The sequence below is a fragment of the Tachyglossus aculeatus genome, chromosome 19 (assembly GCF_015852505.1).
Source record: "Tachyglossus aculeatus isolate mTacAcu1 chromosome 19, mTacAcu1.pri, whole genome shotgun sequence".
NCBI lineage: Eukaryota > Metazoa > Chordata > Mammalia > Monotremata > Tachyglossidae > Tachyglossus > Tachyglossus aculeatus.
In genome coordinates this window covers 8554403-8569170 of record NC_052084.1, presented here as the reverse complement: position 1 = coordinate 8569170, position 14768 = coordinate 8554403, and the positions used below count along the sequence as shown (strand labels likewise).

Sequence of the window (14768 nt, the reverse complement as noted above, 5' to 3'; positions counted from 1 at the left end):
TGGAGGCTCGGCCTCAACGGTTCCTGCAGAGAGGTTCTGGAGCCCGGTTCTGGTTCTGGTTCCCAGCCCGGGTTGTGGAAGTGCTCGGTTCTCTCCTGGCTTCTGGAGATGCTCGGTTCCCTCCCTGGTTCTGGATATACCCAGTTCTCTCCCTGATTCTGGAAATGCTCGGTTCCCTCCCTGGTTCTAGAGATGCTCGGTTCCCACCCGGCTTCTGGAGATGCTCAGTTCCCTCCCAGGTTCTGGAAATATTCGGTTCTCTCCTGGTTTCTGGAGATGCTCAGTTCCCTCCAGGCTTCTGGAGGTGCTCGGTTCCCTCTCTGGTTCTGGAGATGCTCGGTTCCCTCCCTGGTTCTGGAGATGCTCGGTTCCCTCCCTGGTTCTGGAGATGCTCGGTTCTCTCCCTGGTTCTGGAGATGCTCGGTTCTCTCCCGGTTTCTGAAGATGCTCGATTCTGTTCCGGTTTCTAGCCCCGCGCGTTCTCTCAGGAGCTAGTCCCGGGGCTCGATTCTGGCGGGGCCTGAGGTTCGATGAGAGGAGGTCAAAGAACACCCCTCTCCTGCTGTGACGAGAAATGAAAGAGAAAAAACAGCCTCTCCCCTCCCCACGCGCCGGCCCCGTTAGGAAGTTTGCTAATTTCCAGCCCCGCCCGGAAACCCGAAGGGTTAGTGGGGAACCCCCAAACCACCCTGCTTTTCGTCCATTTACTCCGTCCACCCCCAAACAACCAACATTTCGTCCCGGATGCCCCTGTCCTCTGAACCTATAGAAAACCCGTTGCCCGTGGCCGCCACCATCACTTGCCCCTATGGTGCCCACTTGACCCCAACGCTGTTTCCAAGGGGGCGGTCAGTGGGGGAACAGAGCTTTGTTATGCTGCTCGCGTTTTCCTCCGTTTGTTTTGCTTGCAAACCTCCTTTTTCAGCGCTGACTTTGCTTCGCACCTGGCAAATAGAACAGTGCTTTGCACATAGTAAGCGCTTAATAAATGCCATCATTATTATTATTGTTACTTTTCGTTTACCTCTTCTCCAAAAGGGATCCAGTCCTTGTATCTCAGCCACCAAAGGTGTTCGGCCCATCACCCCCGTTCTCGGAAAAGGGGAGGAGGTAACAGACAGCCAAAGGGAGGCAGAGAGACAGGCAAAGACACTCGGGGTGGTAGATCTCTGTTGCGGAGGGGAGTAGGGGAAAGGGAGGGAATTGACAGAGATAGAAGGAGAAACAGAGAGGAGAGAGACAGATACAAAAAGAGAGGGAGGGAGGAGAAGGAGGCAGAGATGGAGTCAGGCAGAGAGAGAAACGCTAGCCCTAAATGGCTGGAAATTAATTGTTCATAACTGATCGCACGCCCATGAGAAAGGAAAACATTTGAAGATGCGATAGAGATTTAGCCCTTGAAATCAATATGGTGAACTCAAACCCCAAGCCGCTTTCCCGGTGACCCTAGAGTAGAAGAGCTCTGCGCCCTCGTATGAGGTTGGTCAAACCCCTTTACTCTCGATGAGAGAAGAAATCGTCGATGAAGATATTTCAGGAGTATTAGACGGTAGCGAGAAGATCGAAAACAAAAGACAGCTTCCGAATACCACGGATTGATTGTTTGAAATATTATTAATAATAATTATCATCAACAATAATTCTGATCTGAAAATGCATGGGCTTGTGCTAAGTGGCCTGCTTTTTGTTTATTAAAAAGTCCGTTCTCCCTGAATTTTAAAAGGCACGAAACTCGTAAAATAAGGAGAAAACGGCATGGAGAAAACTGGTACTTCATCCCACCCTGTATTCTAAATCCTAAAGAGCCCGTAGAAGACACAAACCACAGCCGCATGATACGTGTGTGATCTGCTAAGGTCCTGCCGACCCATTCGTTATACCTTTTTTTTCCTAGGGCTGCTGTCACTTTGCCGGCCCTAAGGCATCCATCCTGCATGTATCTCTCTCTCTATCTCTGCTGCAGGGACTTGCCCAGGAATGGGCAGCGTGGGGGCGAGGATGCGGGAGCGCGTCATCTCTCCTTTCTGATCCTCCGCCGCGGAGAGGGAGCATCCCTCGCGTCGTGTGGATTGCAGAAGCGGATTGCAGAGCGCAGTTGCAGTGAGGCGCTTGGCTGCGTCTCGGGGAGACTGTGGAGTCGGAGGCATCCGTCTTACTTTGTTTGACATCTCACTCGTTCAAGTTGTCACCGCTTGACAGCTCTGAATCAAGCCCAATTTGCGGGCGCCCCTCCTCCTTCTCTCTCTTCTTAAAAATGGCATTTGTTAAGCGCTTACTATGTGCAAAGCTCTGTTCTAAGCGCTGAGCACTGTTCCCTCTTCTCCTTTTTCTCCTCCTCCTCTCCCTCCTTCCCCTCCTCCTCTCTCTCAGAAACCCATGGGCCAGAGAGTTCTTGCGGGGGAGAGAAAAGAGGCAGAAGCGTCCACAACTCCTGAGCCACATAAAACGTTCTTCGTTTCCAACACGGGCCGAGGGGAAGTTTGCTGAATTTGCGCTCATACACCCTTACACACAAACACACCCCACCCATACACAAACACAACCCAGCCCCACAGCTCGGCACATAGTAAGCGCTTAACAAATAGCATCACTATTATTATTATTACTTATGTACCTCTATCTGTAATGTATTTATTTCTATTAATGTCTGTCTCCCCCTTTAAACTGTAAGCTCGGTGTAGGCGGGGAAAGTGCCTGTTTATTCATTCGATCGTATTTATTGAGCGCTTACTCTGTGCAAGGCACTGCACTAAGCGTCTGTTTATCATTCATTCATTCATTCAATCGTATTTTTTGAGCGCTTACTGCGTGCCGAGCACTGCCCTAAGCGCTTCGAAAGTACAATTCGGCAACAGATAGAGACGGTCCCGACCCAACAACGGGCTCACAGTCTAGAAGTTATACTGTGCTCGCTCAAGCGCTTAGTACAGTGCTGTGCACACAGTAAGTGCTCAGCGTGGCTCAATGGAAAGAGCACAGGCTTTGGAGTCAGAGGTCATGGGTTCAAATCCCGGCTCCACCACTTGTCTTGGGCAAGTCACTTAACTTCTCTGGGCCTCAGTTACCTCATCTGTAGAACGGGAGTTAAGACTGTGAACCCCCCTTGGGGCAACCTGATCACCTTGTAACCTCCCCAGCGCTTGGAACAGTGCTCTGCACATATTAAGCGCTTAACAAATGCCATTATTTAAAAAATAGATACGATTGAATGGCTGGGTGAATGAACCTCCAATAGGCCTTCCCAGACCGAGCCCCCTTTTTCCTCTCCTCCTCCCCATCCCCCTCGCCCTACCTCCTTCCCCTCCCCACAGGACTTGTATATATAGTTGTACAGATTGATTACTCTATTTATTTTACTTGTACATATTTACTGTTCTATTTATTTTGTTAATGATGTGCATATAGCTTTAATTCCATTTGTTCTGACGGTTTCGACACCTGTCTCCATGTTTTATTTTGTTGTCTGTCTCCCCCTTCTAGACTGTGAGCCCGTCGTTGGGTAGGGACCGTCTCTATATGTTGCCGACTTGTACTTCCCAAGCGCTTAGTACAGTGCTCTGCACACAGTAAGCGCTCAATAAATACGATTGATTGAATGAATGAGTGAATGAATGAACGCACTTCTGTCCCGCGACATCTCTGGATCCGCGGGGACTCTCAGCAGATCCTTTGATTGGGTCCAACCTGATTGGTTTGCATCCACTCCAGCGCTTAGTACAGTGCCTGGCACATTCATTCATTCAATCGTATTTATTGAGCGCTTACTGTGTGCAAGCACTGGACTAAGCGCTTGGAAAATACAAGTTGACAACATATAGAGACGGTCCCTACCCAACAGCGGGCTCACGGTCTAGAAGGGGGAGACAGAGAACAAAACAAAACATATTAACGAAATAAAATAAATAGAATAAATATGTATAAATAAAATAAATAGAGTAATAAATACGCACAAACATATATACATATATACAGGTGCTGTGGGAAGGGGAAGGAGGTAAGGCGGGGGGATGGAGGGGGCGAGGGAGAGAGGAAGGAGGGAGCTCAGTCTGGGAAGGCCTCCTGGAGGAGGTGAGCTCTCAGTAGGGCACATAGTAAGCGCTTAACAAATGCTATCATTCTGTAAAATGGGGATGAAGACTGTGAGCCCCCCGTGGGACAACCTGATCACCTTGTAACCTCCCCAGCGCTTAGAACGGTGCTTTGCACACAGTTAGCGCTTGCTCTTGGGTAGGGACCGTCTCTGTACGTTGCCAACTTGTACTTCCCAAGCGCTTAGTACAGTGCTCTGCACATAGTAAGCGCTCAATAAATACGACTGAAAGAATGAAGCGCTCCCCGCCCCCCCCCCCATCTTTCTCCCCTCTCTCATCTCCCGTTGTTGGGTAAGTGCCGTCTCTATATGTTGCCAACTTGTACTTCCCAAGCGCTTAGTACAGTGCCCCCCACACAGTAAGCGCTCAATAACTACGATTGAAAGAATGAAGTTCTCTCCCCCCCTCTCATCTTTGTCCCCTCTCTCATCTCCCGTTGTTGGGTAAGTGCCGTCTCTATATGTTAATCAATCAATCAGTCGTATTTATTGAGCGCTTACTGTGTGCAGAGCATTGTACTAAGCGCTTGGGAAGTACAAGTTGGCAACATCTAGAGACAGTCCCTACCCAACAGTGGGCTCACAGTCTAAAGGGGGGAGACAGAGAACAAAACCAAACATACTAACAAAATAAAATAAATAGAATAGATATGTACAAGTAAAATAAATAAATAGAGTAATAAATATGTACAAACATATATACATATATACAGTACCAACTTGTACTTCCCAAGCGCTTAGTACAGTGCCCCGCACACAGTAAGCGCTCAATAAATACGATTGAATGAATGAATAAATGCTATTATGATGATTATCATCATCATTATTATTTGATTGTAGGAGCTCACCTCCTCCAGGAGGCCTTCCCAGACTGAGCCCCTTCCTTCCTTTCCCCTTCGTCCCGCTCTCCATCCCCCCATCTTACCTCCTTCCCTTCCCCACAGCACCTGTATATATGTATATACGTTTGTACATATTTATTACTCTATTTATTTTACTTGTACATATCTATTCTATTTATTTTATTTTGTTAGTCTGTTTGATTTTGTTCTCCGTCTTCCCCTTTTAGACTGTGAGCCCACTGTTGGGTAGGGACTGTCTCTAGATGTTGCCAACTTGTACTTCCCAAGCGCTTAGTACAGTGCTCCGCACACAGTAAGCGCTCAATAAATATGATTGATGATGATGATGATGATGACTGTCTCTATATGTTGCCAATTTGTACTACCCAAGCGCTTAGTCCAGTCCTCCGCACACAGTAAGCGCTCAATAAATACGATTGATGATGATGATATTTATTTTTTTATTTATTTTACTTGTACCTATCTATTCTATTTATTTTATTTTGTTTGTTTGGTTTTGTTCTCTGTCTCCCCATTGTAGACTGTGAGCCCACTGTTGGGTGGGGACCGTCTCTAGATGTTGCCAAGTTGTACTTCCCGAGCGCTTAGTACAGTGCTCTGCACATAGTAAGCGCTCAATAAATACGATTGATGATGATGATATTTATTTATTTTGCTTGTACCTATCTCTTCTATTTATTTTATTTTGTTAGTCTGTTTGGTTTTGTTCTCTGTCTCCCCCTTGTAGACTGTGAGCCCACTGTGGGGTAGGGACCGTCTCTAGATGTTGCCAACTCGTACTTCCCAAGCGCTTAGTCCAGTGCTCTGCACACATCATCATCATCAATCGTATTGATTGAGCGCTTACTATGTGCAGAGCACTGGACTAGGCGCTTGGGAAGCACAAATTGGCAACATCTAGCGACAGTCCCTACCCAACAGTGGGCTCACAGTCTAAAAGCACTGTCTCTATGTGTTGCCAATTTGTACTTCCCAAGCGCTTAGTACAGTGCTCTGCACATAGTAAGCGCTCAATAAATACGATTGATTGATTGACTGACTGCACACAGTAAGCGCCCAATCAATACGATTGATGATGATGATGATGAGAGAAGCAGCGTGGCTCCGTGGAAAGAGCACGCGCTTTGGAGTCAGTGGTCGTGGGTTCAAATCCCGGCTCCGCCAATCGTCAGCTGTGTGACCTTGGGCAAGTCACTTCACTTCTCTGGGCCTCAGTTCCCTCGTCTGTAAAATGGGGGTTGACTGCGAGCCCCCCGTGGGACAACCTGATGACCTTGTATCCCCCCAGCGCTTAGAAGAGTGCTTTGCACATAGTAAGCGCTTAACAAATGCCATCATTATTATTATGATCATCATTATCATTTAGGCAGCCGCCGCTGGGGGGCGTGGCCTCGTGTGTGTGGGGGGGCGTGGCCAAGGCGACGGGAGAGCCGCCGTCACCTCCCTCGTCGCGCGCCCCCCCCGCGCTCCCATTGGCCGCGGCGCGGGCCAATGAGCGCGCGGATCGAGGTCCTACCCCAGAGCCCACTCCGGAGCCGCGGCCAAAACCCGGGGAGTTTTTCGGAGGGAAGATTTTTTTTTTTTATGATTTTTTCTTTCCACGGTGGTTGTTGTTTTAAACTCGGAGCGGGGACGATCCGCCCCGCGGGTCCGTTGTCCCCCCGCCCCGCCGCCCCGCCCCGCCGTCTCTGCCGGGAGGAGCCCGGGCCGGAGCGAGGGTCCGTCCGCCCGTCCGTCCGGCGGAGAAGGGAAGGGGCCGAGGCGGGCGCGGGCAGGATGTACACGGCGGGGCTGGCTCCCTTCTACGCGTCCGGCTTCAGCCTGTGGTCGGCGGCCTACTGCTCCCCGGCCGGCGGGCACGCGCCCCCGCCCGTGCCCGCGCCCGCGCCCCCGCCCGCGCCCGCGCCCGGCTGCTCCTTCCCCCCGGAGCCCGGCGCCGCCAAGAAGCCTTCCTTCTGCATCGCCGACATCCTGCAGGCGGCCGTGGGGGAGGCCGGACCGGCGGCGGACGGACTCCCCGGCGGCTCCCCGCTGCGCCCCACCCCGCTGGCGGCGCCCCCCGAGCCCCCTCCCGGCTTCCCCGCCCGCCTGTCCCCGCTGGCCGCCGCCTATCCCCATCCCCACCCGCACCCCCACCCCCACCCCCCGGCCCCCGCCAGCAAGGACCTCAAATTCGGCATTGACCGCATCCTCTCCGCCGAGTTCGACCCCAAGGTCAAGGAGGGCAACACACTGCGAGGTAGGTCTCCGGCGCCAGGCAGCGTCCTCAATGGTATGTATTGAGCGCTTACTGTGTGCGGAGCACTGGACTAAGCGCTTGGGAAGTACAAATGGGCAACACAGAGAGACAGTCGTGGGTTCCAGTCCCGCCCCCGCCCCTCTGAAGGACTCGGTGAGCCCACTTTCTGCACTGTGAGCCCGCCGTTGGGCCGGGACCGTCTCTAGATGTTGCCAACTTGGACTTCCCAAGCGCTTAGTACAGTGCTCTGCACACAGTAAGCGCTCATCATCATCATCATCATCATCATCGAAGTACAAATGGGCAACATATACAGACAGTCCCTACCAGCGAGTCGTGGGTTCCAGTCCCGCCCCCACCCCTCTGAAGGACTCGGTGAGCCCACTTTCGGGACCGTGAGCCCGCCGTTGGGCCGGGACCGTCTCTAGATGTTGCCAACTCGGACTTCCCAAGCGCTTAGTCCAGTGCTCTGCACACAGTAAGCGCTCATCATCATCATCATCATCATCAGTCGTATTTATTGAGAGCTTACTATGTGCAGAGCACTGGACTAAGCGCTTGGGAAGTACAAACTGGCAACATATAGAGACAGTCCCTACCCAGCGAGTCGTGGGTTCCAGTCCCGCCCCCGCCCCTCTGAAGGACTCGGTGAGCCCACTTTCTGCACTGTGAGCCCGCCGTTGGGCCGGGACCGTCTCTAGATGTTCGGACTTCCCAAGCGCTTAGTCCAGTGCTCTGCACACAGTAAGCGCTCCTCCTCCTCCTCATCGTCATCATCAATCGTATTGATTGAGCGCTTACTATGTGCAGAGCACTGGACTAAGCGCTTGGGAAGTACAAGTTGGCAACATAGAGAGACAGTCCCTACCCAACAGTGGGCTCACGGTCTAAAAGGAGGAGACAGACAACAAAACCAAACAGACTAACAAAATAAAATAAATAGAATGGATATGTACAAGTAAAATAAATAAATAAATAGAGTAATAAATATGTACAGACATATATACATATATACAGGTGCTGTGGGGAAGGGAAGGAGGTAAGATGGGGGGGATGGAGATAAATAAATACGATCGATCCATTTAGACTGTGAGCCCGCTCTTTTAGACTGTGAGCCCACTGTTGGGTAGGGACTGTCCCTAGACGTTGCCAATTTGTACTTCCCAAGCGCTTAGTACAGTGCTCTGCACATAGTAAGCGCTCAATAAATACGATTGATGATGATGATGATGATTTAGAGAAGCCGGGGAAAGAGCTCGGGCTCGGGAGTCGGAGGTCGTGGGTTCCAATCCCGACCCCGCCTCTTGTCAGCTGGGTGACTTTGGGCAAGTCGCTTCACTTCTCTGGGCCTCGGTGACCTCATCTGGAAAATGGGGATGAAGACTGTGAGCCCCACGTGGGACAACCTGATCACCTTGTGTGTGTGTGTGTGTGTCCCCCCCCCCCCACCAGCGCTTAGAACACTGCTGGGCACGTAGTCGCCATCATGATTATTATTATTATTATTTAGGCAAGCCACTTCACTTCTCTGGGCCTCAGTGACCCCATCCGTAAACCGGGGGTGGGACCGTGAGCCCCATGTGGACAACCTGACTACCCTGTGTCTATCCCAGCGCTTAGAACAGCGCTTGGCATCTAGTCAGCGCTCAGCAGATACCATATTTCAGCGCTTAGAACAGTGCTTGGCACATAGCCCTTAACAGATGCCATATTTCGGCGCCTAGAACAGTGTTTGGCACATAGTAAGCGATTGATAGATACCATCATTTTTTTTTCCGCCATTTCCAAACCTTTTCAGCGACCTTGATGCCTTTCTGGGTGCGGGGGTGCGGTTGTGGGGAGAGAAAGAGAGAGGCAGAGACAGAGGAATACCTTCTCGAGATTTCCTGAGAATTCGTTTTTAACTCGTCGAGCTTCTGAGCTCGTTGTGGGCAGGGATTTCTCTCTCTTTATCGCTGTACTATACTTTCCAAGCGGTTAATACAGTCCTCTGCGCACAGTAAGCGCCCAATAAATACGATCGAATGACGGAATGAATGGATTTCTCCTCCTCTAAATAACAAGTTCTTACCATGTCGGCGTTAAGTGGTCGAAAGAAATCTGAAGTCTCTGTACATGAAAACTTTTTGCCGATACGTATGATTTTTGCTTTGATACGTGACTGTGTCAACCCCAGTTCCCCTTAGACACGTAGTATAAATATACAAAAGGAGATCCCGTTTTAAAAATATTTATTTTTTTCTTTTTGGTATGTGTATGGGGATGTTCTAAATATAATTTCCCGACACTCACGGACCGTCTAGCCATTCAAAGGCCTTTGATTTTGTAGAAGGAAGGGGATTGTGTTTAGGAAAGGGAGAGAGAGAGAGAGAGAGAGAGAGAGAGAGAGAGAGAGAGAGAGAGAGAGAGAGAGAGAGAGAGAGAGAAAGCCGTTAGTTCATTTAAAGGACTTGGATGATATGCAGATAATTACGATGTAATAAAATTATGGGAAGGAGTGAGGAAGGAGAGAAAGGGCCACATAAGAAAGACTCAGGTAAACTCGTCCATGCAGCCGCTTCTCCGGATAGACAAACTAGAGGAAACGAGGGGAAAGAAAAATAATAGTCTTGCTCGGGGTGTGTGGATTTGCTTGCGTGTAACGCGGATCTCCTTGTTCCTGTGCTCCCAGATCTCACTTCCTTACTAACCACCAGCCGACAAACCGGGGTTCACCTCCCTGCCCTGCAACCCGCCGCCGGCCAGTTCTTCGCGTCTCTAGATCCCATTAACGAGGCCTCTGCTCTCCTGGGTCCCTTAAACACAACCCCGAGAAGTTCAGTGCAGCACCAGTTTCAAGACACTTTTCCAGGTACCGAACGCGCCCTCTCTCCCCCCACTGCATCACCCCTGGAGTCACTTCTGCCCCAGCTCAGGTCCGGAGAAGGGGGGGAAAAAAAGGAAGGCCGAAGGCAGTCAGGCAGACGGACAGTCAGAGAGGCCAACCTCCAAGAGCTCTTTCTCCCTCCTTTCCCCCTCCCCACCGCCCACCGTGGACGGGAGGTGTGGGGCTATCGGGCTGAGGGAAGATGCTGGAAATTGGAAGATTTTCCCCCAGTGACCCAGTAAAGAGGGTTGTTACTGGGGAGAAGAGTGGCTGGAAGTCCGAGAGGTGAATGGAGTGGGCGCTGACGGGAGGCCCTAGAGACAGCAGTCGAGTTAGGCGGCCCGTTAGTCGACAGCCCTATAGAATGGTACCAAGTGGAGTTTGTTGGATTTTTACCACGACTCTGGAAAAGCTGTATATTTAGCAACTTTTTAAATAATCGCCTCAATCAGGCAAAGTTGCCCAATTGCGTGGTCACTGCTTGGCAAGAGAACTGAGAGTCCCGGCAATGGGCCTTCTCTATAGAGCTGGGCCCTCTGCCGCTTTTATATTTATTTAAGCGTCTCTAATTGCCCTCACCCCTCTGCTCCCGTGTGTTTATTAATAACTAGGCCTCTCCACTCTCTTCCCCTCTGCTTATTTTCCCTTCCCTCTCCCCCACCCTTTCTCCAAACCCACAGGTCCTTACGCCGTTCTAACTAAAGACACAATGCCTCAGACGTATAAAAGGAAGCGCTCCTGGTCCCGGGCCGTTTTTTCTAACCTGCAGAGGAAAGGTTTGGAGAAAAGATTCGAAATTCAGAAATATGTCACCAAGCCGGACAGAAAGCAGCTGGCCGCGATGCTGGGTCTTACGGACGCTCAAGTAAGGACCTCTCGCGGACCGTGGGGGCAGACAATTTTGAGAGGGGTCTTAAGAGTCTGGCTCCCACAAGCCTCCTCCTTCCCCCTGTCCCCCTGACTCAGCCCCTCCGTTAGCTCACACTGGATGCTGACGGCGAAAACATATTAAGCATTTCCTCCCTGTTGAAACAACAAATCTTGGATTTCACGCTTCTTGTTGCGAAAATTGAGGCCAAGGGGAGGAGGACAGAGAGGAAATTAAAGACGGAAAAAGGTCTAGCGACCCCCTGGGCAATTACGCCAATATACTTTGGGTGTTAGTGCGGCAAAGAGTGCAAAGTACCACCAAGAAAGCGTATAGGCCGAGGGAAAGGGAATTGACGGGCCCTGCAACTCGCCGTAGGAGGCAGTTTTATTTCAAAGATAAAAACCAATAAAACATGAGCCGTTTCTCCTCCTCTTTCTCCTCCTCCTCCTCCTCCTCTTCCTTCTCCTCTTCCTCCTCCCCTTTTTCTGCTTCTGCTGGTGCTGGATTGTGAAATCCTTAACTGGGAGGAAGTGAAAACATCGCTTCAAACGGCATTATTCACCCCTTTTCTGCGAGTAGTCCGCGGGGAGATGCGCCGCAGCCGGCCCGATTCTCTAACGCTGTGGTCTCTGAAGCAACACCCAGTTTCCTGAAGAAGAAGAAGAAGAAGAAAAAAATCCTGGTTCATGCTTTTCTTAAAATACGCAGAGGCCGTTCACCAGGCCCCAGCTCCTCAAAAAAAAAAAAAAAAAAACCCACCAAAACCCAAACTCTACAAAACCAAAAGGAGATTATTTTTACAGTTTTATTGTGGAATATTATAAGCAAAACTAGATTTTAGCGTATTGGGCTTTAATTCTAAACCGAAATTAATGTCCCTTGTTACATGGCTTCGAGGAGCAGAAGGAAGGTTCTCTCCATCTTCTCGCTTTGCATTTTAGATCGTAAGCCCTCCTTTCGCCTGTCTCTCTCTAGGTCTCTGTCCCTCTTTTCCTCCTGTCTCCTTTCTCCCTCTCCCTCTCCCTCCCTCTCCCTCCATCTCTCTGGCCGACCGAGTCCGTTTTCCACCAGCTGTGGATGTTATTTTTAAAAGGGAAGCTAGAGCTCTTGTGAACGTAGGACGTCCTACGGGGGATCATTTATCTATTTCTATACGCTCCTTCCTTTTGGATTTTTAATTCCAGCGTTTCCCGATCCCCCAGAGGGATTAGTTTATCAGGCCAGCGGGGACCTGAGCGGACCCTTATCGGTCTCTCGGCCCTACCACGCGAAGGAAAGGTCCCGAGGGCGGGCGAGAAGGCTCCGCAGCGCGTTATACTGAACCTTGTGGGCGGCTTCTCGCCCCTCCCTCCCCGCCCCGGGTCCCTGGCTGTCATCCAGAGGACTGGCATCAACCAGAATTTCGGTCACCTCCCCTCTCCCGCGCCCTGCGGGGGGGGGGGGGAGGGAGTCCCCGGGGGTCCCTAAATGCTGGGGTCCTGGCCGGGCTCAGGGGAGGGAGCCACGGGCCACTGGCCACTCCAGAGACGAAAACGCCCACGGTGATGGTGATGTAGCACCTCGCCCTAAAGAGTAACGACAAGCATCCCCAGCCCCGGAGGTGGCACGGACCCCTGAATCCTCCTCCAGTGAGGACCAAGGCCTCAATTCTGGAAGGAGGACAGGGTGGGGAGAGAGTCCGGGCGTGTGTGTGTGTGTGTGTGTGTGTGTGTGTGTGTGTGTGTCCCTTCCCGGGCCCAGGTCGTGGTCCCTCCGCGGGTCCGGTGGTGGTGGTGGTGGTGGTGGGGGGGGATCAGTCGCTGGTGTCCCCTGCTGGGCCCCTCGTGACCCCGAGCGGGTGTTTGGCTCGGCAGGTGAAGGTCTGGTTCCAGAACCGGCGGATGAAGTGGCGCCACTCGAAGGAAGCCCAGGCGCAGAAGGACAAGGAGAAGGAGCCGGCGGAGAAGGCGGGCGGCGGGGTCCCGACGGCGGGCGGCGAGCGGGAGGAGCGGAGCCCCAGCCGCTCCGACGGCGACAGCTTCTCCAGCGACCCCGACTCCCTGCTGGACCTGGCGCCCAGCGACTCGGAAAGGACTGAGGGGCCCGAGCCGCCCCTGCACCAGACCAGCGTCATCAAGTCCTCCTCGTCCTCCTCGTCCTCCTCGCCCTCCTCTTCGTCCTCGTCCTCGTCCTCGTCGTCCGGCGCGGCCTGCACCCCCGGGCCCCCCGGGCCCCCCAGCTGCGGCCCGGAGCTCGACCGGACCCCGCCTCCGCCCGCAGCCCAAGCCGAGACCCCGCAGCCGCCCCCTCCCCAACCGCCCGCCCTGTAGGGAGCCGGGACCCGACGGGACGGGACGGGACGGGACAGGACGGGACTGGACACGGGCCGGCCGGGCCACAGAGGGGAAAGGGCCCAACTGGCCGCCCACGCCCCGGACCCTCACTCCCACCCGACTCCCCTGGACTCTTGCTAATTTATGTCTCGGATGGAGCGGGTCCCTGGACTTTACTCCGCAGCCCGGCGGGCCTCGGGCCCGCGGGACCTCTTTTGTACATAGTCTGCCGCGGGGCCGGGGGCTCCGGGGGGACGGGAGACGCCCAGGCAGACACTGGTTCTCCCCCTCAAAACCAGGCCTTCCCGCATCAGCTCTCACTGTGAACCGCCCCGGCGCCCGACGGCTGGCGTCGCTTTCTAAACTCCGGCCAACACGTTGCTGCACTGAGGAAAACCAAATCCCTGTAAATAAAATGTTTATTACGGTTTGTAAAACCCGCCTGCGCCTGGTGGGCCGGAGGCCGGGCCCGGAGCGGTGCGGCGGGTCAGGGGTCACCGTCACCGTCAACGGCCGGGAGCGGGTCCGGGGAGGAGCCCGGGAGGGGCAGGAGGGCCCTTTCGCCGAAGTAACGGGACTCGGGGAGAGAAGAAGTTTCACTGGCGAAAAGAATCTGAAGTAGAACAGGTAGAACAGCCTAGAGGAGCCCCAGAATCGTCTAAAAAGCAAGAACAAGGGGTGGAGGGACTCGGCACGGGGCAGAAGGCGAGAGGGAAGAGGCTGGAAGCGGGAGAGAGGATGCAGGAGGCTGGAGAGAGAAAGTTGAGCTGAAGGGAGAAGGTTGGAAGCTGAAAGGAGCAAGTTGGAAGGTGGAGGGAGGAGGCTGGAGGCTGGAGAGAGGAGGCTGGAGGCTAGAGAGTGGAGGGTGGAGTGAGGAGGCTCTAGACTGTGAGCCCGTTGTTGGGTAGGGACCGTCTGTATATGTTACCGACTTGTACTTCCCAAGCGCTTAATACAGTACTCTGCACACAGTAAGCGCTCAATAAATACGATTGAATGAATGAGGCTGAAGGCTGGAGAGAGGAGGCAAGAGGTCAGAGGCAGGAGGAGGGAGGGGACCGATAGTAGTCGAAGAGAGCACCGTAAGGGTGAAGCGAGCAGGCTGAGGAGGGGGTTTGCAAAGTGTAACCCTGCCCGCCCACCGTTAAGCCATCAACAAGTGCTCTCATAAAATGAGTTTAGCAAGCACTGGCTGCGCATGCTTTAGGTGGTTGGAGAGAGTTAGACATGTTAATGAATTAATTAACGTGCCATGACTAACCCTTCCCGCTCCGCCAGAAGCCGCCGAGCGTCCCGGGCCAGTGGGAAAATGTCGAAGGGGTTTCCTAGGCACGAAACGCCGCCCCGGGCCGCCTGCCCCCATCCCCTAAGCACCTTGGGGGTGCGGACACCCCAACCCATCCTAGTGAGAAGAGTACCTGGAGTCTCTTTTAATAAAAATGCTCGGAGGCGGGGGGGGGGGGGGATTTCAATTCTAAATTGCTTTTAATAGGCGGTCTTGACTTCGCTCCGGGCCTCCCCACCCTC

General features: G+C 52.9%; 1 protein-coding gene across 1 annotated transcript; it reads left to right on the top strand.

Annotated features, from left to right (window-relative positions):
• Nucleotides 1-6693: 6693 nt before the first annotated feature.
• On the top strand, nucleotides 6694-13643 carry HLX (H2.0 like homeobox). The gene is made up of 4 exons (XM_038761285.1): nucleotides 6694-7192; nucleotides 9864-10043; nucleotides 10739-10923; nucleotides 12783-13643. The coding sequence occupies exons 1-4, from the start codon at nucleotides 6730-6732 to the stop codon at nucleotides 13236-13238; spliced, it is 1284 nt and encodes a 427-aa protein (XP_038617213.1). The 5' UTR covers nucleotides 6694-6729; the 3' UTR covers nucleotides 13239-13643.
• Nucleotides 13644-14768: the final 1125 nt, after the last annotated feature.

Coding starts and splice junctions, on each gene's coding strand:
- HLX (XM_038761285.1), top strand. CDS start 6,730: ATGTACACGGCGGGGCTGGCTCCCTTCTACGCGTCCGGCTTCAGCCTG. Junction 7,193..9,863: donor GGAGGGCAACACACTGCGAG/GTAGGTCTCCGG, acceptor CTGTGCTCCCAG/ATCTCACTTCCTTACTAACC. Junction 10,044..10,738: donor GTTTCAAGACACTTTTCCAG/GTACCGAACGCG, acceptor CCAAACCCACAG/GTCCTTACGCCGTTCTAACT.